This window comes from Globicephala melas, chromosome X, assembly GCF_963455315.2.
Source record: "Globicephala melas chromosome X, mGloMel1.2, whole genome shotgun sequence".
NCBI classification, from domain to species: domain Eukaryota; kingdom Metazoa; phylum Chordata; class Mammalia; order Artiodactyla; family Delphinidae; genus Globicephala; species Globicephala melas.
The window spans coordinates 117,442,777-117,469,372 of record NC_083335.1 but is presented as its reverse complement, the minus strand read 5'-3'; the positions used below and the strand labels follow the sequence as shown (position 1 = coordinate 117,469,372).

At 48.0% G+C, this 26,596-nt stretch overlaps 1 protein-coding gene across 4 annotated transcripts in view; it reads left to right on the top strand.

The window, feature by feature from the left end:
• The window catches only part of WWC3 (WWC family member 3), a 122,497-nt gene extending 96,111 nt beyond the window's left edge, over positions 1-26,386 (top strand). For 3 of the 4 annotated variants that reach the window (XM_060292424.1, XM_060292427.1, XM_060292426.2), the window contains 12 exons: positions 4,214-4,334; positions 5,212-5,286; positions 5,991-6,077; positions 7,173-7,365; positions 8,305-8,469; positions 8,893-9,044; positions 10,171-10,336; positions 17,615-17,779; positions 19,849-19,941; positions 21,730-21,957; positions 22,104-22,231; positions 23,663-26,386. In XM_060292424.1, coding sequence (XP_060148407.1) covers positions 4,214-4,334; positions 5,212-5,286; positions 5,991-6,077; positions 7,173-7,365; positions 8,305-8,469; positions 8,893-9,044; positions 10,171-10,336; positions 17,615-17,779; positions 19,849-19,941; positions 21,730-21,957; positions 22,104-22,231; positions 23,663-23,729 — 1,640 coding nt within the window. In that variant the 3' untranslated portion in view covers positions 23,730-26,386. The remainder of the gene's footprint in view (positions 1-4,213; positions 4,335-5,211; positions 5,287-5,990; positions 6,078-7,172; positions 7,366-8,304; positions 8,470-8,892; positions 9,045-10,170; positions 10,337-17,614; positions 17,780-19,848; positions 19,942-21,729; positions 21,958-22,103; positions 22,232-23,662) is intronic. The other variant, XM_060292425.1, reaches the window with a different exon arrangement.
• The last annotated feature ends 210 nt before the right edge of the window (positions 26,387-26,596 follow it).

Sequence of the window (26,596 nt, the reverse complement as noted above, 5' to 3'; positions counted from 1 at the left end):
GTGCCAGCGTCTGTCAGCTTGTAGCCCACATGGAAAGCCAGACTGCTGTTGTGGGGGGTATTCTGGCTGATGGCTGGTGCACAAAGCAGAGTCTGGGCTCCACCCTCCTTATCTTCACCCCGAGTGCTTTTGTGAGCCAACCTCTAGCGACTTTAACTTCCTGAATTTTAAGAGAAGATCAGAACAGGCCTCTCATTCCTGAAGTTCAGCCCACTTAATTTTTATTTGCACAGCAAAACTGTTTTTAGACATTCCATTTAGGCGAACACTAGATAATTTGTATAGCATAGTGGATCTCAACCAGGGGTGTTTTTGACCCCTGGAGATACTTGGCAGACATTTTCAGTTGTCACACTGTGGGGCTGGTGAGGTGCTACTGGCATCTGGTAGGTGGAGACCAGGGGCAGTGCTCAACATTCTACAGCGCACAACATGGTCCCCATCTTGGCTGGAATGATCCAGCCAAGATGTCAAGAGTGCCGAGGCTGAGAAACCCTGGTCATGTACTGTTAAGCAGTCAGCAGCAAAAGGTGGAAATAAAACCTGAATACAAAACCAGGGTGATGTAGCAGAAATGGCTTCGAACTAGCAGCTTATACCCAGATTCTGTTCCCTGCCCTGTTGACTCACTAGCTGTGCGACCTTGAGCGCAACCTTAGATGGAGCTGAGTCTTGGCTTCTGTGCCCTTGAATGAGGTGATCTTTATGGGCTCTTCCATTCACCACCATTCTGTTACCTGTCGGGTTTTTTTATGTATACCCACGCGGGTTATTATATATATGTAAGATAATAGTCTCTTGTAGCCTTTACGTGTTTAACCAGAGATCCATTATGTTCTGCGGCAGCCCCGAGCCTTTTTGGCATCTCTGTTATTTTGGTGTCTCCCCCTCTGCGTTTGCAAACACACCTTTCATATCCCCAGATACGTTATTTCTGTAATTCACATGTACAGGGGAACTTTATTCGCTTTGTTCTTTGTTGCAATCACAGGTTCAGTGCTCCATGTTTATTCAAAAAAGAAAATACAAAATAAGGACTGAATCGTGCATCTGTTGCTTGAGCTTCCTCTTCTCAGTGTCCAGCCCCCCGTACCAACTTTTCGTTAAAGGCTGAGATACAAGAGTGTCTGTCTACTTATGCAGGAAATCCACACAAGGTCCAGCACCGCTTTTGGTCCAGGGGAAAGACTGGGTGGGAAGGGGAAGAGCTGACTTAATTTCTGATCCTGATTTCTTTATTTTTCTTTTCTACTTTGTGGTGGATGTTATAGTGCTTCAAGCTTAGACTGGGAGGTCTTTGCTTATGGTGTGGTCAGATACTTCCATCTCGTGGTGCGTTCATATACGACACTCTGGGTAGAATACAAACTAGAGGTACTTGACTTAGTGAATGGGTCTTGGTAGGTGCTCTCGCAGGGCTGGGTTGGGTGGGCAGCTTCAGGCATGGACACAGGGTGACTCCTTGCCTCCCGTGATGCTTATGAAGCCTAGAGTCATCGCAGCTTCATAAAGTTGGCGAGGATCTCAATACTCGTTATATTAACCCCACCCCTCATTTATGACGCCCGAGGTCACGTAGTTCCCTTCACTCTCCAGTCTGACTAAGAACAATACAGTCTAAGTTTGACTTAAGGAAGCTTTAACGAGAAAAATTTTTAGTAACATAAAATTCAGAATTGCCCATTGTGTTTTAAATCAACCTGAGGGGACAGAAGGTGGGGCAGGGGAGTGGGGAAATAAACTGTCATCTTTAACAGTTTTTACATGTTTACTACAATTTTATCTTCCCCACATTTTGAAAGTCAAATGTGTCATGATTTTGAAATCCGTTCCTATTTTCATTTCCCACTGGTATTTGCTAATATAAGTCGGTAAATATTTTAACCTTGTTCATTTGTTTATTGATGTTTTTTATTACATTCATACCCTGTTTAAAATTGTTGTCTTAAATTCTACAGTTTTTTCACTTTGTGCTTTTTTTTTTTATCTCTTTTCTCATGCGGCTCGACAGAAACGTTCACTGTAAGTGACCTTGGACTTCTCCTTCGCCTTGCTGGTCAGGCTGTGCCACATCTTTGTGCAGTGAATCAATGTATTTAGGATGGTTGGGGTGTGGTCAGGAAGGGCATAGCTCATAGCTGTGCTTTAATGTAGCTCAACAGTTGCTCTTATTATTGTTGTTGTCGTTTGAACGGTATTCATCCTGGCTATGAAAGTTGTGTAAGAACTTTTCTAAGAGCTTGACGTATTTTTTCCTTCTTGGGTTTTTTTCCCAGACTTTAACACTTTCATTATTTTAATATGCCAGCTGGCAGCTTTGCCCACGATGTGATTTTCCTTATACTTTCCTCCCTTTTGTCAAGCAGCGTTGCTGTCCTTAGGTCTCAGTGTCTGTTTGTCTGTGTTTAATGATGGAAAGGTCTGAGGTTTATAAAATGAACGTGTGGAAGCTTGTTTATTCCTTACTTCACTGGCATTGCTCCCCACTCTCCGTCTCGTTGCCTTGAAACCCAAGAGCAGATGGTTGCGGTGTGTACTGTGGGGTGTGCCGTGTGCTTTCTTTCTCACCCAGGGCAAGTGCTGACCGTACCTCCTTCTGTCAACTCCTGCATCCAGTTGCTCCTTGAATGTGCTAAGCCCAGGATCACTGAGGATTGATTCCCCCATTTCCTTTCTCTCTTCATCCACTTTCATTGCAATGAGAGAGAAATTTTGGCAGTCACACCATTGGGTTGCCTGGAAGTTAACTGGATCATTGTGTGGTGTTACTTCCTTAAAGGCATGTAGGGCCGAGTGTCAGGGCTGGGAATGGAAGTAGTGAGCCATTGTGTTTGCTGGGGTTCCATGGAGCAAACTGAGGGGTTCTATCTGCAGTTTAGAGCTGGAGGCTCTGGGTCCTTCCATGGGGCCGGGGTGATGAGCAGAGCTGGACTTGGGAGTCGTCATCTACGATGTGAGAGTTGTTGTCTCCGGCCATCCGAGGACGGAGCCAGCTTCTGCCCTTGGCCGAGGCGGGGCCGGTGGCCCCCACGCTGGGCGCTGCAGGCCTTTGAAAGGTCGGCTTTTGTCTGCAGTTAACATCGTGAGACCAAAGGCCACAGCCCTGTCTGTTTTGTACCCCGATGAATATATTTGGGTTTAATTGTTCTGTGAATAATAAATTGGTTGAACAGAGAGACAGTCATTGGTGGACTCGCTATTTCCCTCAACTCAGGGGTGCACAGGTGTCTAGATTTTCAATTTCTAGAGCTTAGATGGCCGGAGAACATAGACAAGAGGGACCTGCATTATTAACAAGAGGCATTGTGATGCCAGAGTGAGGCTCAGTTTGGGGCTTCATGCTTTAAGCCTGTGTTCTAACCGTGTGTGCCTCTCTCAGAAGCGTTGAGGTTCCTGTGTCCGTCGTCACATTTAGCAGCGGGAGACGGCATGCCTATTTCTGTTGCTTTTGTTAAAAGAAACTTGTTGCTGTGAGGGAAGGAGTAGAAAGAGTTGATGAAATGATAAAAGGGAAAATGTCAGTAGTTGTCTTTGGCTCTTGGTTACAATAGATATGAGACAAAAATAAGCTGCCCAGTCATGGTCCTTCCTAATCCCAGGAGACAGTTCTGGAAGCCAGTGTGGCCCCAGGGCTGCTGAGGAGGACGCTGCATTTAGAGCGGCAGAGGAGTCACGGAGACGTTGGCAAAGGCCCAGTCTGGGTGCATCTGTGTCCTCTGACTCGAAAGTCACTCCCTTTTGTTGGGGGTTATTTGATGATTTTTAAAAACTCTGTTTTCTGATTATAAAGCAGTGTAGCCTGTGTTCCTTGTATAAAGTATGGAGAATACCAAGCAGCGTCAAGGAGGAAACATCCCCCACCTGCTTCTCGGAGAGCGCGCTGCCGTCCACGTGCAGGCGAAATCTCTCTCCAGGCTTTCCCGTGTGACACTCTCTCAAAGGGCCACGCCAAGGGCCTTCCCGCCACCTTCTGACCTGTGCGCTCATTAAGGAGGTGAAGGGAGATTGATGATCATTTAAAGAGCTTTTAAAGAAGTAGCCAGAAGCCTGTTTCTTCCATTTTCCAATATAAGAAAAGACTCGAGCAGAGTGCATGTAAACACACATCTGCACACGTGCTGGCCTGTCTCTGCCACTTCGTGCCTTTGTCTCTGCTCTGCCCTGGGCTCCCGCACTGTCGCCTCCTGAGCCCGGCCGTGTCTCTCGCCTGCAGCAGCGACCCCCCGAGAAGACAGCGCCCAGAGGCTGGAGCGGAGAGCACGCTGCGTGTCCGCCTGCCTGTCCGATTACTCGCTGGCCAGCGACAGCGGCGTGTTTGAACCTCCCACCAAAAGGTTAGAAGCTGACCTTCTCCCCTGCCTGGGCTGACTTCCCAAAGGCACCCCTGCCGAGACCTGTTTGGCTTGACACTCTGTGTGTCTCCGGGGTGCAGCTCTCCTGGCTTTTCTCCATGCGGGAGGGGCCCTGAGCATCCCCACGGACCCCCTCTGCTCCCAGGTGGCGTCTGGGGACTGGCCTGGCTTCGGGCATCTAGGATGACTGCTTTCTCTCCGGCCCCGGGGGTTGGAAGGCATGAGCTCAGTAGAGCCGGAAAAGGAGAACCAGTGTGCGAGGGAGACCTGCTTTTCTAGAAAGGACGTTCACTAGAAATGGATGTTTCCCCCGTCCCCTTTCCTTAGCTGAAGGAATCGACTTTGCAAGGACAAAACCCCTTGTGGGCTTTATTTTGTTTGAGACCTTTGATGTCATTTTTTCAGCTCAGATATCTGTATACATTTCACTTATCGCCAACTTTTTTTTTTTTTTTTTTTGGCTGCGCTGCTCAGCTTGCGGGATCTTAGTTCCCTGACCAGGGATCGCATCCGCGCCCGCTGCAGTGGAAGCGCGGAGTCTTAACCATTGGACCGCCAGGGAAGTCCCCCCTGCAAAGCTTTTAAGAGTATATGTTTTTGATCTTTGTCGTAAATATCACATGTGGTTTTGAGAGGTATTTTCTCAAAAAGGCCACTTCGTCAGCAGGTACCCTGGGAGGTGACGTCATGGATCCTGGGGACCTGCCGTGCCCTGCCAGTCACTTAAAGCATTTATTTATGTTGCAACTTAATAAAGCCCTTCTCAGTAAGAAGCACCCCTAGTGTGAGAGAGCTTCTGCCGAGTCCGAGGTAACCAGGCCCCCCCGGAATAACGCGGTGCCTTTCCGACTGTGTTCAGGAGTGAGGATGCTGACGACCCTGCGCGTGGAGACGCTTGCGGTAACGAGGGGCCCCAGATCCATGTTGGATTTTTGTGAGTACAGAAGACTCCTTCCCTGTTGCTCGTAAAGATGATGGGTGGATTGGGGCCCGCCCAGCGTCTCACACCTCCACACACAGGCCAGGAGGGATGGAGGGACCCGCGTGATCCGGCTGCTGCTCCCTGGCCTGGGTGCCCCCGGGCCCATCTCAGCGGTCTCAGGTGAAGGGACAGAGGTGGCGGGAAGGAGAGATGGGCAAGAGCGGCTCCATTGCCGTCCTCCAACAACGAGTCACAGCCGGGGACTCTCACCCCATGGGCACAGTCCGGCCCTCGGGGAAGTTCCCGCCGGAGCTGGGGTAGCCAGGTGCTGTGCAACACTAAGCGTTCTGGTTTCTAGCTACAGTGTCTAGAAAGGCAGTTACCAGCAGTGTTCAGACGAACGAGGCAGGATGTTCACATCCCAGCAGCTTTCTTTTGCTCACTCTTGTCATCCTAGTGTTTCTCGGCACTCGTGGCGTTCGGGCTGGGTCACTCTCGGTGGGGGGCCGTGCTGTGCCCTCTGGCGTGTTGAGCAGCAGCCCTGGCCTCCGCCCACTACACGCAGTAGCCCCCCTCCACTCAGTGTGACAGTAAGAGACGCCTCTAGACTTTGTACAGGTCCCCTGGGGGTGGGGTGAGGACCACTGCAGGCGTTCAAGCAGGATTTCTGCACCGTGGGGCATTTGCAGTCTGTGAACGTGCATTTTATTTTCTAGGCACGACAGTGCCAGCGAGTGTCTCCTCGTGAATGTGCTCCAGCTGAAGAACTTTGCCGGGCTGGTGGTGAAGGAAGACTGCAAAATGTAAGCTCCCGCGCCAGTGGGGGCCGTGTCCTCCCCCCGGGCCCTCCTCCACATGGCACCACTGGCTGACCTGCTGCACGTGGCAGTTTGGGGAGGGAAAAGACTGTCTTGGAACCTGAATTTACAATAAAACGCTAGGGGGTGTCTGTCTGAAATCTAAAGGATTGTAAGTTTTAAGAAGAGGCTGGTTTATTATTTGAGGCAGGTGGAGTTACTGGAGCCAGGCTGGTTATGTGCCGTGGCCATGCTGACAAAGTGCCGGTGCCCATCATCGGCAGCGTTGGGGCTTAAAACGTCCATTCTGGTCACAAGGCTGGTGGCGACACAGCCACACTCGGCTCTTGCGATCTGATGAGGTGCCTGAAGAGGCCTCAGGCTGGGCTCAGGCATCCTTGTCCGAGCAGGGAGAAGGAAATCTGTGTTGTCCCCAGTGGGGAGATGGGTGCCCGATGGGGGTGTGAGGTCCCACTTACCCTGGCGGGTGAACCCACCGGTGATGGGTGTTCACGCCCGACGGTGCCCTCCCCTTCCGTGAGTCGTCTTTGTAAACTGGCCTCCCGAAGGCCTTGGAAGCAGCCTGGTTTTCAGCGGCTGAGGGTTCGCCCTGGGATTCTGCTCGCCCTGACGTGTACTTCACTCCACTGATGCTGGAGCTTCTCCTGGGTGCTGGCTTCCACGCTGGGGGTGGATAGGGCCGGGAGCCCAGCCCAGCGGGTGCCTGGGTGGGCCAGCACTCTGAGAGGCAAGGCAGGTAGGGCTTGGAGAGGGAGCCAGGGGGCCGTGGAGAGATCAGTGCAGATGTTTTCCCACAAAGATGGTAAAAGCAGACCTCCGTTTGAGTCCGCCTGAAGTCCTAACCGCTGACTTGGAAGTCTTCTCTTTGTGATTGGGTTTTTCCCCCTGATCTCTGGGGGCACGTAAGTTCTTTGGGCTTACTCTTAGTTGAGAAAAGGATCTTTTCCAAAAGACATTAAAATTCTGCACATGGGCAGTGGAATAGGGCGGCGTATGTGCACACGTATGTGGTCCATGCGTGTCACGTGCAGATGTGTCAGGCTGCCTCTGTCTGCTTTTTCCTTCCTCTCTTGGTTCCAGACACATCCGCGTCTATTTGCCCCCGCTTGACTCCGGCACGCCAAACACTTACTGCTCTAAGGCTCTGGAATTGCAAGCCCCCCTGATATTTAATGAAGTTTTCAGAATCCCTGTGCATTCAAGCATGGTGACGTTGAAGTCCCTTCAGTTATACGTGTGCTCAGTGAATCCGCAGCTGCAGGAAGAACTGCTGGTACGGCGCCCTCCTCACCCTCTCCCCCTCCCTCCCCTCCTTCCGGTGTCCTGATGTCAAGTGATCTCTGTAGCTGGGAGGACAGAAAGGGATGATAAGACCCCTTATCTTGTCAAGTGTTCTGTAATTTAAATATATTATCTCAGCTAATACTTGCAAAACTCCTGTGCAACGGCTTCTGCATTATCCCTGTCTTGCGTTGAGAAATTTGGTAGATAGAAGTATAGGATGGTCACTTAAATTTGAATTTCAAATAAACTATGGATGCCTTTTAGTGTAAGTATGTCCCACGTAATATCTGAGACGTACCTCTATTTTAAAAAAATCTGTTTATTTGAAATTGCAGTTCACCCAGATGCCCTCTATATTATCTGGCAACCTTATAACTGGGCAGGTCAGCAGTCCGTCTTCACCCCGGCCAGCCAGTGCAGGGCCAGGGCTTGGAAGCCAGGGTGCTTTCTTCCCAAGGTTGGAATTTTCCCCCTTGGTCCCACCCCTTCAGCGGCAGAATTAGAGATTGGAGAGTTCCACCAATCCTTTCTCTCTCTCTTTTTTTTGGGGGGGAGGGGCGGGGTTATTTATTTACTTATTTATATTATTTTACACCAGTCCTCTGTTTTTTCAAAAGTTCCTGCTAGAATCAGCGGCTCTTTGAGTGGCAGATCCTGAGCCTGACCCACCATTCCATGTCGTCCATTCTCTGCCCCTGTTCCCCTTCTAGCACTTTCTGATTGGGCTGAACAAGCAAGCGAGGCGCCACCCCCATTACAATCCTTTTTGATGACTTTCATTTTACGGCAGTCCTTTGAATAGCAGTGACACATTGTATGGCCTTTCTGCTTAAGATTAAAGGGTGACTTTGATGCCCATTGGTTGTTAAGGTGTAGTCATTCAGGGCCTGTTCTGCTTTTTTTTTTTTTTTTTTTAAACACCACACAGGGCATTGCTCAGATTAACTTGGCTGATTACGACGGTTCGAGCGAGATGCAGCTGCGCTGGTACTCGGTGCAGGTGTTCACCGGCCCTGAGCCCCCGCGGCGGGAGGACGAGCGGCTGGGACACAGCGACTCCCGGGACCCTGTGGCCGCCACGTCTGGAAAGACAGTAGGTGGCCTGGCTTTGAGACGGGCTTTTCCTGGGGACATTGTTTCTAAGAAACGCGTGTAGACTTAGTCTTAGAGCACAGTGGCGACGAAGAAGCAGGGTTTCAAGGGAAGTAATAAAAACGGACTATAGTGATGTATGTGGCCATTCATGGTAATATTCTTTAATGCAACTTGTTCATGATCATGAGTGATGCATTGGTTGCTTTAAAATTTGAGTCCTCAGAGCCACGTGGAAAGGCCAAGTTACTGTCTTGCTGCCAGCCGGGGGTGAGCTGCTTCCCCGCTGGAGACCAGCCGGGGACGGCCACCAGCCCGGCGGCAGGGATGCTCCCCACGGGCTGTGCACGCGCCGCTTTTCGCTTTGCCACCCGCACGCCGCTGGCCTCGGCTGCCTCTTAGCAACGTCCCTTTGGTCCTGTAGGACGCGGTGACGGTGCTGCTGGCGAGAACCACGGCCCAGCTGCAGGCGGTGGAGAGAGAGCTGGCCGAGGAGCGGGTGAAGCTGGAGTACACGGAGGAGGAGGTCGTGGAGATGGAGCGCAGGGCGGAGCAGGCCGAGGCTGTGTCCGAGAGGTGAGCGCGGCCAGCAGCCCCTCGGGGGAGAGGCCGCCGGGGTGTTCGTCAGGCGCCACGCTGCGTAGAATGTGTGCGGCGGGCTCTTCGGTACCTTTGCCCAGAAGTCGGGATTCTCACAGGGGATCGTATGCCAGTCTGCACGAGGGCAGTACATTGACCCCAGCTCTACGCATAGGCTTTTCACCTTTCCCTCTGTTCCCCGAATTTCTCTTAAAGGGGGGGACTGTTGAGGGACTCCCTCTGCCCAGATTGAATACAATAGGGCCCTTTAAGTTTTGTTTTTTTCTTTATTAACTGCTTTATTGGGATATAATCTCCCTACCATACAGTTCACCCATTAAGTGGACAATTCGGTGGTTTTTAGTACAGGCACAGAGCTGTGCCCCCAACATCACACTCAAGTTGAGGGCGTTTTCATCGTGCCGAAAGGAAACCCCATACCCATTACCAGTCCGCCCAGTCCTCCCAGCCCCTGGCAACTGCCCATCTGCGTGCCATCTCCAGGGATTTGCCTGTCCTGGGCCTTTCTTGTAAATGGAATCATGCGATGCCCCTTTACGTCTTCCCCGGAGCAGCCCGTGGGTGAACGCTGGACTCGGGGCAGACGTGTCTGCAGTAGAGGAATAGCTCAGATGGGCAGGCACCGTGAGGGAATCGCTTCCCGGCGGGTCCTTTCCAGCAGCACTTTCGTGTTGCTTTATTTCCACGGTTTTCCATAAAGAGCATCATGTTTCCAAAGCTTGCTACTTCTTCCTAATAGCTTTCTCTGGATTTATTTTCGAGAGGAATTTATTTCCGAAAGGGAAAGTGCACGGCAGAGGGGGAAGGGTGTGTGTTCAGGGATGGGTAGGAGGCTGGGCGGGCTCGGGGAGAGGGGGTTCCGGGATGCTGGCATCTTCAGCGGCTGCAATTGGGCGATACACACAGACAGACCCTCTTAATGAAAGGCCTTGTAGCTCTGTCTTCCCTACGAAACAGAACTGCCTTTCATTTTATAAGAAAAGCAACCGTCTTCAGTCACTGGAAGCAAATATTGGGTGTGTCTGCTGCTGTGCTCTGAGTGCAGCAGTAAAGTCAGTGCCCTGATGAACGTTTTGGGGGCTGTTGCCATGCCCGCCTTCAGGAGTTGGCAAGCCGACTCGGTGGACAGTGGCTGTAGCAGCTGCGCCCAGACCAGCCCCCCACACCCAGAGCCCTGCTGCGTTGGTGTCAGCTCCATCCACGGACACACGTTTGCTGGCCAGGCAGACCCTTACGGCCTGGAGAAACTTCAGCCCCCACCTCTGAAGGTAAGAACAAAAGGACAAAGGATTTCGCGGAGCCCCTGATGTTTTGCCTCACAGCACCAGGTGCTGCCCTGGAAGGAGGGCCTGTGTGCCCTACGCGAGGGAACTGAAGTGAGTGGCCTCAGATCTGTAAACGGCAGGTACCATGGAAACGCCTGTCTACTTTAATAATTATTTTTTTTTATTTTATCTTCTTTGCGGTACGCGGGCCTGTCACTGTTGTGGCCTCTCTCGTTGCGGAGCACAGGCTCCGGACGCGCAGGCTCAGCGGCCATGGCTCACGGGCCCAGCCGCTCCGCGGCATGTGGGATCTTCCCGGCCCGGGGCACGAACCCGTGTCCCCTGCATCGGCAGGCGGACTCCCGACCACTGCGCCACCAGGGAAGCCCCCTGTCTACTTTAAATTAAAAGGAAAGGACAACTAAACGGGGTGGATTTTTACTCCTTCAGGTGCCATCTTCAGGGCCGCGTGTGGCTCAGGGTGTTTTGTGCGTTCCTCACGTTTTGGACGCTTGTCGTTTTTCTCCGTTTCTGACATTAAGAGCAGTGAAGCATCCTTTTGCCCCTTCTGTTCACCCGATCCTAGTTGTGCCCATCAATGTATCTCCACTGGGGAAATTTTCAGGTTTGTGGTGACAAATGTCTAAGGAACGCACTGGGGTTGGGAGACACTGTATCAGTGCTCGATTGCAACTTCGTTTCCCAACTGTTCAACTCATCAGAACGTCTACCACCATAGCCCCTGATCTCAGTCCAAAACACAGGTCCTGAGAGAAGTGAGAGCTGCCTGCTTGCAGCCTCCCGCACTGCAGCCCATGCAGTGCCTCGGGCGGAGAGATGTTCTGGGCGCGGCTGCCGGTCATGGCCATTATTCCTCTTTCTAAGAGTTTGACAAGCGTTGGCCCATGTCAGGGGCAGTAGCTGTGGGAGGCTAGCTTGGTGTGTCCTCCTCCCTCAACTTTTAATTTTGAAGCACTTCAGATCTACAAAGAAGCTGCTAGAATAGTACAACACATACTCGCATCCCCTTCAGCTAGACTCCCCAGTTGTTAGTTCTGCACCACATTTGCATTTTCTCTTTCCATGTGCATGTGGTAGCTGCCAGGCATTGCAGATGCAACAGCACAGTAACAAATGGAAAGTCCTGCCCTGTGGGTAACAGACAGGGTAAACCAGTAAAATACAGCAGCATTTGAGATAGCCAAAGGGGCTACTGAAGAATGAGATGGTAGGGAAGCAGGGTTTGCATTTTTAGAAAGATTTACCATTTTAGAAAGGGTTACATTTAGAAATGTAAATTGGTATCTACAAACATCAGGACTGTAAAATGGTGCAGCCGCTATAGAAAACAGTATGGAGTTTCCTCAAAAAATTAAAACTAGGGACTTCCCTGCTGGTGCAGTGGTTAAGAATCCACCTATCAATGCAGGGGACACGGGTTCAAGCCCTGGTCCGGGAAGATCCCACATGCCGCGGAGCAACTAAGCCCGTGAGCCACACGGCCCATGCACCCATGCTCGGCAACAAAAACAAGCCACAGCGGTGAGAAGCCCGCACATCGCAACGAAGAGTAGCCCCTGCTCGCTGCAACTAGAGAAAGCCTGTGCGCAGCAGTACAGACCCAATGTAGCCAAAAATAAATAAATCTATTTAAAAAAAATTAAAAATAGAATTACCATATGATCCAGCAATTCCACTTCTGGGTGTACATCCAAAAGAGCTGAAAGCAGGTCTCCAAGAGATACTCGCACATCCACGTTCATAGCAGCATTATTCACAGTAGCCAAGAGGTGGAAGCAGCCCATGTGTCCATTGACAGCTGAATGGGTAAGGAAAAAGTGGTATATATGTACTATGGAATATTAGCCTTGAAAAGGAAGGAAGTCACGTCACAGGCTACAACATGGATGAAGCTTGAAGACACTGTGCAAAGTGAAATAAGCCAGTCACAAAAGAATGAATCCTATACGATTCCACTTATCTGAGATTCCTAAAGTAATTAAATTCATAAAGATAGAAAGTAGAATGGTGGTTACCAGGGGCTAGAGATGGGGAAATGGGGCGTTGTTGAATGGGGACAGAGTTCAGTTTGGGAAGGTGAAAAAATTCTAGAGATCTCTTCCACAACAATGTAAATATATTTAATACTACTGAACTGCACAATGAAAAATGGTTACAATGGTAAATTTTACTTATTTACTTATTGTTGGCTGCATTGGGTCTTAATTGCTGCATGCGGGCTTTCTTTAGTTGCGGAGAGCAGGGGCTCTCTGTTGTGATGTGCAGGCTTCTCATTGTGGTGGCTTCTCTTATTGTGGACTGTGGGCTCTAGGCACGCAGGCTTCAGTAGTTGTGGCGTGCAGGCTCAGTAGTTGTGGCGCACGGGCTTAGTTGCTCTGCGGCATGTGGAATCTTCCCAGACCAGGGCTCAAACCCGTGTCCCCTGCATTGGCGGGTGGGTTCTTAACCACTGCGCCACCAGGGAAGTCCATGATGGTTAATTTTATGTATTTTTTATAATAGAAATGAAAGGTCATAGAAGTCTCACTGAGAAGGCAGTTTTTGAGCAAAGTCCTTAAGGAAGGAGTCTGGGAGCCTTGTGTGGGGCTGGGTATGGGCATTCAGGTGCAGGGAGCTGCAAGTGCGGGTGGGGTCGGGGTAAGGAGGCATCAGAGCTGAGGACAGAGGGAGTCAAGGGGCCACATCATATAGGGCCTACTCAGGACTCTTGCTTTTTCTCTGAGAGCATTGGAAAACTGGTGGATAGTTTTGAACCCAGGGGTGATGTGATCTGACTCACTTTTTAAATTTTTTCCTAGAATAATTTATTGATATGAAATTCTCATAAAATGAACCCTTTCAAAGTGAACATTTCAGTGAGTTTGAATACATTTACAATGTTGTGCAACCACCACTTCTCTCTGGTACCAAGATGTTTCTTTCACCCCAAAGTAAAACCCCATAACCATTAGCATTCACTCTCCCTTATCTCTCCCCGGCCCCTGGCAACCACCAATCTGCTTTGTTTCTATGGATTTGCCAATTCTGGTTGTTTTGTGTAAATGGAATCATCCAGGGTTTAAAAGATCAGACTCCAGGGGATCGTAGCCAAGATGACAGAGTAAGGAAGAGCTCATCTCCACCCACAGGTGTACCAAAAGCACGACTGCAGTTGACCCTTGAAAAACACAGGGGTTAAGGGTGCTGACCCACCTCACAGTTGAAAATCTGCATTTGGGAGGTTTTTTTTTTTTTTAGCACCTAAAGGAACTAGAAAAAGAAGAACAAATAAGATCCAAAGTTAGTAGAAGGAAAGAAAGAAAGATCAGAGCAGAAATTAATGAAAGAGACTGAAAAGAATAGAAAATATCAGTGAAACTAAGAAGTGGTTCTTTGAAAAGATAAACAAAATTGGTAAACCTTTAGACTCATCAAGAAAAAAAGAGAGCCTAGATAAATAAAATCAGAAATGAAAAAAAGAGGGGACTTCCCTGGTGGTCCAGTGGTTAAGACTCACAGACTGCATGGCATAGCAAAAAAAAAAGAAAAAAAGGAAACGAAAAAAAGAAGTTACAACTGACACCACAGAAATACAAAGGATCATAAGAGACTACTATGAACAGTTGTATGCCAGTAAACTGGACAACCTAGAAGAAATGGATGAATTCCTAGAAACATACAATTTCCCAAAACTGAATCAGAAAGGAATAGAAAATATGAACAGACTGATTATTAGTAATTAAACTGAATCAGTAATTTAAAAACTCCCAATAAACAAAAGTTCAGGATCAGATAGCTTCACAGGTGAATTCTACCAACATTTAAAGAAGAGTTAACACTCATTCTTCTCAAACTATTTCCAAAAATTGAAAAGGAAGGAGTGCTTCTGAACTCATTCTATGAGGCCATCATCACCCCGACCAAAACCAAAGACACCACAAAAAAATAAAGCTACAGGCCAATATCACTCACGAACATAGATGCAGAAATGCTGAACAGAATACTAGCAAACCATGCTCAAGTGGGATTTATCCCAGGGATGCAAGGATTGTTCAGTATCCACAAATCAATCTAAGAGATATACACCATGTTAGCAAATTGAAGAATAAAAATCAAGATCATGTCAGTAGATGCAGAAAAAGCTTTTGACAAAATTCAGCATCCATTTATGATAAAAGATCTCCAGAAAGTGGGTAGAGAGGGAACATAACTTGACCATATATGGCCATATGTGATAAGCTCACAGCTATCATCATATTCAATGGTGAAAAGCTGAAAGCATTTCCTCTAAGATCAGGAGCAAGGCCCACTCTCACCACTTTTATTCAACATAGTATTGGAAGCCCTAGCCACAGCAATCAGACAAGAGAAAGAAGTAAAAGGAATCCAAATTGGAAAGGAAGAAGTAAAACTGTCACTGTTTGCAGATGACATGATACTATACACAGAGAATCCTAAAGACGCGACCAAAAATCTACTAGACCTCATCAGTGAATTCAGTAAAGTGGCAACATTTAAAGTTAAGGGATATAAAATTAATATACGGAAATCGTCTGCAGTTCTATACACTAACAATGAACTATCAGAAAGAGAAATTAAAAAAAAAATTCAGTTTACAGCTGCATCAAAAAGAATAAAATACCCAGGAAGAAATCTAACCAAGGAGGTAAAAGACCTGTACTCAGAAAAGTGTTAAGTCATTGATGACAGAAATTGAAGACAACACAAACAAATGGAAAGATACACCATGCTCATGGATTGGAAGAATTAATGTTAAAATGACCATACTACCCAAGCCAATCCACAGATTGAATGCAATACCTATCAAAATACCAAAGGCATTTTTCACAGAACTAGAAAAAATAATCCAAAAACTGTATGGAAACACAAAAGACCCCGAATAGCCAAAACAACCTTGAGGAAGAAGAATAGAGCTGGCGGTATCATGCTCCCTGATTTCAAACTGTACTACAAAGCTACAGTAATCAAAGCAGCATGCTACTGGCACACACACAAAAAAAGACACATGGGTCAATGGAACAGAGCGGAGAGCCCAGAAATAAACCCACACTTATATAATCAACTAATCTATGATGAAGGATGCAAGAAAACACAGAGGGGAAAAGACAGCCTCTTCAATAAATGGTGTTGGGAAAACTGGACAGCTACATACAAAAGAATCAAAGTGGACTACTTTCCCATTCAATTTAAAAATGTTTAAAGACTTAAATGTAAGATCTGAAACCATAAAACTCCTACAAGAAAGCATAGGTAGGTATGCTCTTGGACATCAATCTTAGCAATGTATTTTAGGATATCTCTCCTCAGGCAAGGGAAACAAACAAACAAAAAACAAATGAGACTTTATCAAATTAAAACGCTATTGCACAGTGAAGGAAACTATCAATAAAACAGAAATGCAGCCTGCTGAATGGGAGAAGATAGTTGCCAACGTTATATCCGACGAGGGGTTAATATCCAAACTATACAGAAAACTCAGACAACTCAACATCAAAAAAACAACCAACCTGATTAAAAACTAGGCAGAGGACTTGAATAGACATTTTTCCAAAGAAGACATTCAGATGGCCAACAGACACATGAAAAGATGCTCAGTGTCACTAATCATTAGGGAAATGCAAATCAGAACCACAATGAGGTATCACCTCATACTTGTTAGAATGGCTATCATCAAAAAGACAACAAATAACAAACATTGGAGAGGATGTAGAGAAAAGGGAACCCTTGTGCACTGTTGGTGGGAATGTAAATTGGTGTCACCACTGTGGAAAACAGTAAGCAGGTTCTTCAAAAAGTTAAAAGTTGAACTGCCACACCATCTTGCAGTTCCACTTCTGGGTATTTTTCTGAAGAAAGCAGAAACGCTAGTTAGAAAAGATATATGAACCCCTATACTTATTACAGCATTATTTACAATAGCCAAGATGTGGAAACAACCTAAGTGTCCATTGTCAATAGATGAATGGGTAAAGAAGATGGGGTATATATGTGTGTATATATGTATACACACAGACACACATATATACACGTACATATGTATATACATAATATGCAGTGAAATACTGTCCATAAAGAAGAAGGAAATCTTGCCATTTACAGTAGCACAGATGGACCTAGAGGGTGTTATGCTAAATAAGTTGGAGAAAGAGAAATACTGCATGATTTCGCTTATATGTAGAATTAAAAACAAAACAAAACAAATGAACAACCATAACAAAACAGAAACAGACTCATAGCTACAGAGAACAAACTGGTGGTTGCCAGGGGGGTTGAGGGGGTGGGGATGAGGGAAATAAGTGATGGAGATTAAGAGGTACAAACTTCCAGTTATAAAATAAGTAAGTCACGGGGATGTCCTGTACAGCATAGGGTATAAGGTCAATAATATTGTGTAAACTCTGTATGGTGACAGTCGGTAACTAGAGTTATCATGGTGATCGTTTTGTAATGTATTAAAATATGTAATCAGTATGTTGAACACCTGAAGCTAATACAACATAGTAAGTCAATTATGCTTCAGTAAAAATTAATGAATGAATGGCTCATACAGCATGTGGCCTCTTGTGACTGGCCTTTCACTCAGCCTAATGTCTTCAAGGTACATCAGACTGTAGTATCTACCAGCACTTCCCTCCTCATCGCTTGCATGAGTATGCCACGTTTTGTTTAGCTTCTCATCCGCCCGTGGATGTTTGGACTACTTCCACCTTTTGGCTGTTTGAGTAAGGCTGCTATGAACATTTGTGTGCAAGTATTTGTTTGAACACCTGTTTTCAGGTCTTTTTGGTATACACCTAGGAGTGGAATTGCTGGGTCTGACTTCAGTTTTTACCAGGATGTCCCTGGTGCTGTGTTGAGAAGGGTTTGAAGGGAGGAGGGAAGCGTGGAATCCAGGAGACGGGTGAGAAGCCTCCTGCGCTAATCAGGCTCAAGACGATGGTGACCCCGATGGAGGGTTGGTGATAGGAGGTCAAAACGTGCTTAATCTCGAACACAGAGCCAGCAGAATTTAATCTTGGACCAGATATAGGGTGTATGAAAGAGAGCTGGGTCCAGAATGACACGAACCCTTTTTTTGCTGGAACAAATGGGAAAGTAGAGATCCTTGGCAGAGGGAATATCAAAAATTCCATTTTGGACGTGTTAAGTGTGAAATGCCAGTTAGAGCTCCAGTGGCAATGGCAAGGTTGTTTGGTGACTCCACTAATTTAATGCTTGTGTTCTAGAAAGAGTCGTGGTAAACAATAAATTACTATCTAGGTTGATAAGGAAACCAACACAGAAGATCTCTTCCCGGAAGAGGTGGCGAGTCTGCCGAAGGAGAGGCCTGGCCGCAGGGCCCGCGGCTCGCCCTTCACGCGGAGCAGCACCATTGTCCGTTCCCAGACTTTCTCGCCCGGAGCGCGAAGCCAGTACGTTTGCAGAGTAAGTCGGGAGTCCTTTGCCACCTGCCTGGAAGGATTCTTCATCGGTCGCGGGCGGGGCTGGGCAGCAGAGGGTTGGAGCTCCCGGCACATCCTCACCTGCACACAGGGTTGAGAACTCTGAGACAGGTGGAGGGGGAGACCCCACCTGCTGTGGTCCGTGGAGACAGGACAGCAGGTTGGAGGTTGGCCGGCCGTGGCCGTGTGACAGTGACGGCACAGACTAGCAGAGATGAGGCGCTGTTGAGGATAAGTGCTCACGACGCAGCAGACTGGGGCGCCGTTTGGCTCGAGGAGAGCTTTGACCCTCCCGCTCCTCTGACGGGGCTCGTTGGAGAAAGCATCTTCCCTTGAAAGGGCTACCAAGGGGCCGCTGCATTAGGGCAAAGCCAGAGTTTGATCATATGAGAGAGGCAGACCCTCAGGCCTACGTGGGAGACACTGAGGGGTCCCCAGGCCCACCCTCAGGCTCAGAAATTGGCTAGGACTCACGGAACTCAGAAAAGCCGTCGTATCCACGATGATGGTGCGCCGCAGGGAAGGGGTGCAGACCGACGTGCAGAGGGAAGAGGCGTCGGGCAGCGCTCCGGAGAGACGTGGCGGAGCTTCCAACCCTTCTCCCGCAGCGGAGTTGTGCGGCAGCTCTCACCTCTCGGAGCAGTGGCAGCGTGCCCGGAGCACAGCCGACCAGGGACGCTCACCCGAGGCTTGGTGCCCAGGGGTTTTGTAGGGGTGGTCACGGGGCACTGCTGGTGGCCGGCGTGGCTGACCTTCGTCTGCAGCCCCTCCAGGGTCAAGCTGGTGGCCCAGGGCCCCCCTCACATTGTCAGCAGAGACTGTGCGGCCAGGCCAAGGTCCCCAGGTAAACAGAGACACTTAGAACGTTCTAGGGACTTACAGGTCACTGCCTAGGAGCTGAGCAGGGAGCCCACCTTTCTTGGGCAGGGAATCCTTTACTCACAGGAGGGAGCAACAGGGGCTGGGGCCCGGGTGGCCACGTTTGCGAGGCCTGCAGCTCCTCTCCCCACGCAGTGAGGTGTCCCGGTCGCGCTGCCCCGGGCAGCCCAGGGTCAGGCGGGGCACTCCCGCCCCATCAGGCTGCAGCCCTGTGGGGCCTGATGCTTCATCACGCGGCTGGAGGTGCCTGATCGAAGGCCATCCTTCCTTATCCTAGACTCTTGCCGAACCCCTGTGGAGCAGCCTCCCGTCTGCTTGCTGAGGAGGATGGGGTGGTGAAGGAGGAAGCCCTTCACCGCCCCAGAGACAGGCCTCCAGCCCCTGCACTGTGCTTTGCGCCCTGCACAAAGGCACGCACTGACCGGCGATGCTTCTAGAGGCCTCTGTTTTTATATATGTTTGTGATGATTGGGAGGCACGTAAGTGCAGTGCTGCAACATTTCCTGCTATCTGGGGTTCATTGGCATGGAAAGTAAGGCCGTGAAGGCCAGGACTTTGCTTTCACACAGATATATGTTGATCCTGAAATGAAAACCTGCCGCCAAATGAAATACGTAACGTCTCGGCTCCCGTGAAGTCGGCATTATTTATTTTTCTTTTTAAAGACAGGCCTTTTCCCTTGACGGGCAGGGTGGGTGTTAGTGGTGTGGCCTTGTCCTCCTGCCGGGAACGAGGCTCTTATCTGGAACGCCACTCTTCCCAGCTCTTGCCAAAGCTAGAAACACAGCAAATGAGAATGACTGATAAAAAGTGAAAAGCGCTGAGGAGAGTGCGGGTTTTCATGAGCGTCACACCGTACCAAGTGGCAGTTGGCATTGATAGGACCGAAATTGTGTTGCTCGATTAGCCTGGAAAACCTCAGCTGGTTCGGTTGATGGACCTGAAGCAGGGGTGGGGCTGGGGGTTGGTCTGCTTATTTGGTTTGTCTTTGTTTGGCCTGAAACTCTTGTGTGGGGTTTTCTTGTAAGCGAAACCCAAAGTCTTGGTAAAAGCTCTAAACGTCATAACTGTTTGAGCACCTGCACGAAACAAAATAATCCAGTTCAGAGTACACAGAGAATGAATGTTGAATTCTTGAGGAAGTGTTTCTGAACCTCAGTCTTTTTGGTGTAGCTTTATCGTAGTGACAGCGACAGTTCAACGCTGCCCCGGAAGTCCCCCTTTGTCCGAAACACTTTGGAAAGACGAACCCTTCGCTATAAGCAGGTATGTGCCACGTAGACTAATCTGCCGTCTGTATGTACGCTGGGAGTTACTTCTACAAACCCGAAGGGGTAATATTTTAGGTAAGATTAATTGAAAGGTAATATGTTTATTTCCTTGTTTACTTAGATATAATTTTTAGAAGTGTATATAATGTCAATATGTTACCAATATTTGTTAATTTCCTAAGATAATGTCATAATCTAAGATAATACATGATCTTTACATTTTAAAATATAATAAATTAATAAACAGCCATTCTGTATAAGAGATTCTTCTTTCTTTTTTGACAAGGGAGTATATACAGTTTAGAAAATTTGAGTCTTTCAACTTGGAGCATTCTCCTACGAAGGACGTTCTACAGTTTTCCTTTATATACACCGAATTTTTTCTCCACGTCACGCCAGTTTACACACTTTTGCTACTTTTAATTTGTAAGGTAGTGCCCGGGCAAGAACTCTTTGAAAGAAAAAAAAATTCCCAGATCTCCTTGTGGTGGTTGTATTTAGAGTAGCCGCTGACTGAGAGTGATAAGAAAATACATAACTCAGCAACAAAAGTATTTCTCAGCAGCCATGCTGTTGGCATTTTGGCCTAGGTCTGTCTTTGTTGGGGGCTGTCCTGTGCACTGTGGGCCGTTGAGCTGCATCCCTGGCCTTGACCCACTAGTTGCCAGTATCACCCCCTCCCCCAGTTGTGACGACCAAAAATGTCCCCGGAGGGCCCAAGTCACCCCTGGTTGGGAACCCGTGAGCTCTGCTATGAATTCAGCAGAGCTTTTAAATGAGTTTGTGTTTATTAAGTCACTTACATTTGCATTTAACTTCTGTATATGTGCAAAATAGTGTTATGGGTGTGTAAAACGCATACAGTTATTCAGTCCTCCCAACAACGCTGATAGGCTCGTGGATTTGTGATTTTGTTGCACTAACTGCCTTCCCCAGCGTTGTTAGCCGTGGCGTGGGAAGTACTGCTCTCAGCTCCGTGTACAAAATTCTATTGTCGTCTTAGAGCTTTCTCGAAAACAGGAGACTTGCTTACTTCAGGCGTGTGTGGGGAGGAGCGTTTTTTGTTGTTGTTGTTGTTGTTGATGTTCGGCCTCGCTGCGCGGCTTGCAGTTGTAGTTCTCTGACCAGGGATTGAATTTGCAGCCCAGCATTGGAAGCGGGGAGTCCTAACCATCGGACTACCAGGGAATTCCCTGGGGAGGAACGTTTTTGACAGCTTGTGTGTGTTTAACCAGAAAGCCCTCAACGTGGTTTATAACGTGCTTTTTTCCCGTTATACAGTAGGCCATTAAGATTTTGCCATGTCGGTCTATTTTTCATCTTTTTACAGTAGCTGCGTTTTCTGCGGGCCTTATAATGTAATTGATCACTTTTCTCCTGTCAGGTATTTAGAATTTTTCTGTCATAAAGCTTTTGCACATCATCAGCTGTGCCTTTCAGATGCAAGTCACATGAAATTTCAGAACCAAAGAAAACACAACATTTTGTGGCTCTTGCTTATATTGTCAAGTAGCACTTGAGAAAGATGACGCCCTCCTGCCCCGTGTGACAGGGTCTGTTTCTCTGCGCTTTAGCCAAAGCCTAGGTCGTCATTACAGCGGACAGCTTGCTGTCACTGGCTCGTTACCGGAGTGGAGGTTTGAACCCGTGTCGCCCACATCCGTGTTGTGTTGGCGTCGGGCCACGCTGCGGGTGTCTCCCTCCAATGGGGTCGGTCACTCGGGGAAGAAGCTGCAGGCAGGGCGCGGGCGGGGTGGGCGCGCTCACGGCCGCCGTCTCGCAGCCCTGCAGGTCCTCCCTGGCGGCGCTGGCGGCGCGCACGTCCCTGGACCTGGAGCTGGACCTCCAGGCGTCGCGGACGCGGCAGCGGCAACTGAACGAGGAGCTGTGCGCCCTGCGCGAGCTGCGCCAGCGCCTGGAGGACGCCCAGCTCCGCGGCCACGCCGAGCCCCCGGCCTGGCTGCTGCGCGACGAGCGCTTCCGGAGCCTGCTGCGGGAGGCCGAGAGGCAGGTGAGGCCCCGGCCCGCCAACGGGGGGAGGGGGCAGGCGGGCGGGCCTTTCTCGCCTCCCGGTGCCCGGAGCTGGCAGGGGCTTCCATCGGTCTTCCTTAAAACTGGAAGCAAACCCGTCTGGTTCACCCCGCGTTACTGTTCCAGACGAGACAGACCAAACTTGACTTCCATCAAGAACAGGCAGCTGAGAAGATGCTGAAGAAGGCCTCCAAAGGGGTGTGCCAGCTGCGCGGGCAGAACCTCAAAGAGCCCATCCAGGTGCAGGCGTTCAGGTGGGGAGAAGCCCAGGCCTCACTCTCCCGCTTGCTTTTTCCTGTCATACCTTTGTCATTATGAAGAGTAAAGTAAGTATTGAGAAGGACCCACAGGAAGTCGAGGACAAAGCAGGAATCTCCCCTGCTGTTAGCATTGTGCGGAGTTGCTTCCGATCTTGTTTTCTAAACACTGTTTTTTCATGCTGCTTGTAATCACAGTGTGGGTTCGAGTTTGCATTTAGCTCTTTTTAAATTAAAATACCCCATGTTGCCACATCATCTGTTATCTTTTTTGGCTGTAATGTCTCATCTAACAGATATAATTTACCTATTTTATACCCTGCTTCTTTCCAAATGTTTGCTCCTGTAAACAGCACAGTGATCTACATATAGATACATATGTGTATCACCTTTGCCTTTTTAGTTAACTTTTTTTTTATTTAGTTAACTTTTGATTGAAGCATAATAGACATACAGGAAAGCATGCATATCGTCCTATATATGAAATATTTCAGTGAATTGTCATAAACCCTACACGGCAAGAATCAAATGTTATCAGCACCCCCAGATTTCCCACACCAGAATAACCACCATCTTGAATTTGAATAGTGTAGATTAGCTTTCCCTGTTTTTATCTTTTATATGAGGAAAATCACCCAGTCAATCTATTTTCTTTTGTGTCTGGCTTTTTAAAAAATTGAGGTGAAATTCACGAAGCATAAGGTTAACCATTTTAAAGTGAACAATTCCATGGCATTTAGTACAGTCACAAACTGTATTCAGTTCCAGAACATTTCCGTCACTCCAAAAGGAAACCCTGTACCCCCGGTAAGCAGTCACTCCCCATGCCAACCAGCTCTTGGCGGCCACCACTCTCCTTTCTGTCTCTATGGGTTTGCCTTTTCTGGACCTTTCATATAAGAGGAGTCATACAGTATGTGGTCTTTTGTGTTTGGCTTCTTTCACTTAGGATAGTATTTTTAAGGTTCATCAATGTTGTAGCATGAATCAGTGCAGTGTTCCTTTTTAGGGCTAAATAATGTGTGCCTGACGTCTAGCCTTAATTTTTTTATACCTTGAATTTTTACCTCCCCATCATAAAAGAGTATAAAACACTATAGCTATCTTCCTTCAACTATGATTTAGAACTCCTTGTATAGTTTTTCATTTATTCATAAAGAAAATATTTGCTGAGCATCTACGTATACCAGGCACTGTTCTAGGCACTGGAGACAAACCCTTGCCCTCATGGGGCTTTGTAACTTCTATTAAAATTTAGAGAGGGGGCCGGGGCAAGAAACTTTAGAGGGTTTGTATACAGATGTGCCCCTGGGGATTGAAATTCAGTGTGTTCTCTGAGTCAGAAAAGCTGTCATTGATGGCAGAGCCTCTTGCCACCTTTCACTGCATTTCTATCAGCCTCTAACCTGTAATTCTTTCCAATCGCAGGGAGAAGATAGCATTTTTTACAAGACCAAGGATTAACGTACCTCCTCTGCCCGCCGACGATGTTTGATGTAGTGCTTTGTACACATAAAGTATTTATCTGCCTGTTTTATTTTCATGAAGTTCTTAGACTAGCTAAATTTGTCTTTAAAATATTTGTGCAAAGCTATTAATATACACATTTTGTAAAAAATAAAAACAAAACACATATATCTATACATATATATTTTATAATAGTGACGGCAACAGGGCTTGGTTTTTCCTTGTTGTGAAATTGACATCTCTGAAGACAGGTTATTTTATAAGAGATCAATTATCATGTTAAGAGTGTACAGTTTTTACGCTGTTTTATTTGACTTAAAGGCTGGAAGACAGAAACGAAGTGAGTTCAGGCAAATTCACTGTATTGTAATTTATTTATAGTACTTTTTTTTTCCTTGAAGGAAAATACTGACTTTAAGATGTATTTTAAGACTGAAATTTTGTTCTTCAGTATTTGTCATGCGGTAGAATGGAACTTTGGGGCCGGTTTTGTGTCTGACATCCGAAATGCAAACACTATGTGCTGAACTCGTCACTCGTCCCGTTTCTCCTCTGTGCATTTATCATGTATATTGTACACTTTTGCACCCTTTGTGTTCTGTTACGATGCCACCTTAGGGGCTCAGTCCTGAGTCAGTGCGGCATGTGCGTTGCGGAGCTTGGTCTCCCGCGCGGGCTGGGCACCCATAGCCCCTGGTTACCGTGCACCTTTCCGTGCCCACCCCGGGTCTGAGGCTGGTGGTCACGGAGCCCCCGGCAGCCATACAGCCCACCCTCACCCGGCCTCGGCAGCCCCGCCTGCCTTTCCAGTCTGCCCCATCTGATCCTGACCGACAAGGAGGGCGGTGGTGGAGCTTCTGCTCTGCTGCTCTGCCCTGCAGGAAAGTGAAAAGAGAAGAAGGAAGGTGTGTTTTCATTGAGTCACTGGATCCGCTGATGGATAGAGCAGTCACGACATGGACACGATAACCTTTGAAGGCGCTTTCTTGAGGAAGCCACCTTCCGTGGGAACTACAGCTACCAGGCGAGTCACTCACAGGAGAGCATGTGCTTTCGATCGGAGGGCCCCCGCCCCATACTGGAGTCGTCCCAATATTTCTTAAGAAATCTTAGAACTAGCTCATGAGGAAAAAATTCTTTACGTAATAAAACTATACCATCCTTTAAAAATGCCAGGTGGTATAGTTTGCCTAATACGTATTTATTATATATGAAATGCACTCTCCTTCATGAGGCCTCGGAGAAGTAAACGAGGTGAGTCACACAAAATGTAAAAGAAAACGGAACCCTCCTCCTGGGTCTTTGTGCCCCTCCCTTGAAAGTGCCCCTCCCCCCTTAATCAGCAGCATCTCTCTTCTCATTCGTCTGTAAGCACTCCCTTGTATAACCCACCTTCCTTTTCACATTTATTAAAAATGCATTTTGTAAAAGCATTTCATTGATATGTGACCTATCACGGACAGTGAAGTTGTCTGTGGTGGTAAGGCTGAAAACTGTGTGCTTTTTCACACTTGTCACTTCTTGCTATGTATTTCTGCCTCTAGTCCCGGTTTTTTTTCTTTTGCTAATTTCTCTGCATATATACCCACAACAGAGGTAGAGACACAAAACACATGAGTGCTTGCCAGAAGTGCCCCCCCCAGGAGACAGCGTTGCTGCACGGGTCAGGTTGGTGGCAGGCCCTCTCTGTCCCCAGCTGTTGAAACTTCAGATTGATGGGTTGGCTGCCGCTGGACTCGGGGGTGTGTGGAGAGCAAGTCATATGCGTCTGAGGTACATGGCTCCCCAGACGTGGGAGAGCCCCGGCCGCGTTGCCGGGCCTGTGTTTAGGCACTGCCACTTGAAGCTCTAAGTGGGTGGAAAGGTTGAGGTAGCTTTCCTGCTAACCCCTACAAAGTAGCAACGTGGGGAAACCCACTGTGCCAATACAGAAAGCCCGCAAGGGTTTTCAAATGTCACTGCCCACTAGACACAGGTTTCTGTTTGGAATGCTTCCCCATCCCAGAGTTAAAAAAAAAAAAAAAAAAAGGAAATCCCTCCTTTGCCCCACCAGAAACAAATGCAGCCCCAGCTTTGGTGTCAGTTCAAGGAGCGCTGTGTTTTGCGCCTTTCCCCTGTGCTTCTCCGCCTCCCTCCTGTCTGCTTTTGCACCTGAATGGGACCATAGTCAGAAAGGAAGGAGAAGCCAGGCTGATGAAGGACGGGGAGGTGACGGGTCCGTGCTACTCGCAGGCTGTGCTGGAAGTGGCACGTGGACAGCGACAGAGGCCAGGCTAGCAGGCAGGGCACGAGGCACCCTAACTGGCTTCTCTTTCGTGATCGATTGTGCAGCTTCCGACTAGTTAAGACTGCCACCCCCTGGAAAATATCCCACATGTCCGAAAAGTGAAGTCCTGTCGTCTTAAGGGGTATTTTCTTATGTTTAAGTTTGCCCATAATCGTGTCTTGGACAATCCGAAGTCTGCCACCAGGGTCCTTTAGAAACAGTGTGATGAGTAAAAGGGAATTCGGTCTTCACTTCATCTGGTCACGTAATTGTCACCACCGAAATAAGTAACCTTCTGTTGTGGGAATAAGTTATAATCAGTATTCATCTCTATTTTTGTCACTGTTCTAATTGTGTCATTTGTATTGTTTGAAAGTATTTCTTCTACAAAATTAAACTAACCTGCCTTAAGAACAGAATGGAAATGTGTGATTTTTTAAAAAAATGTAATTAGAGACTTAAATATATTAAAATGTATATAATTTTTTTCAACATAAAAATAGAGGTATGGGGGCTTCCCTGGTGGCGCAGTGGTTGGGAGTCCGCCTGCCGATGCAGGGGACGCGGGTTCGTGCCCCGGTCCGGGAGGATCCCACATGCCGCGGAGCGGTTGGGCCCGTGAGCCATGG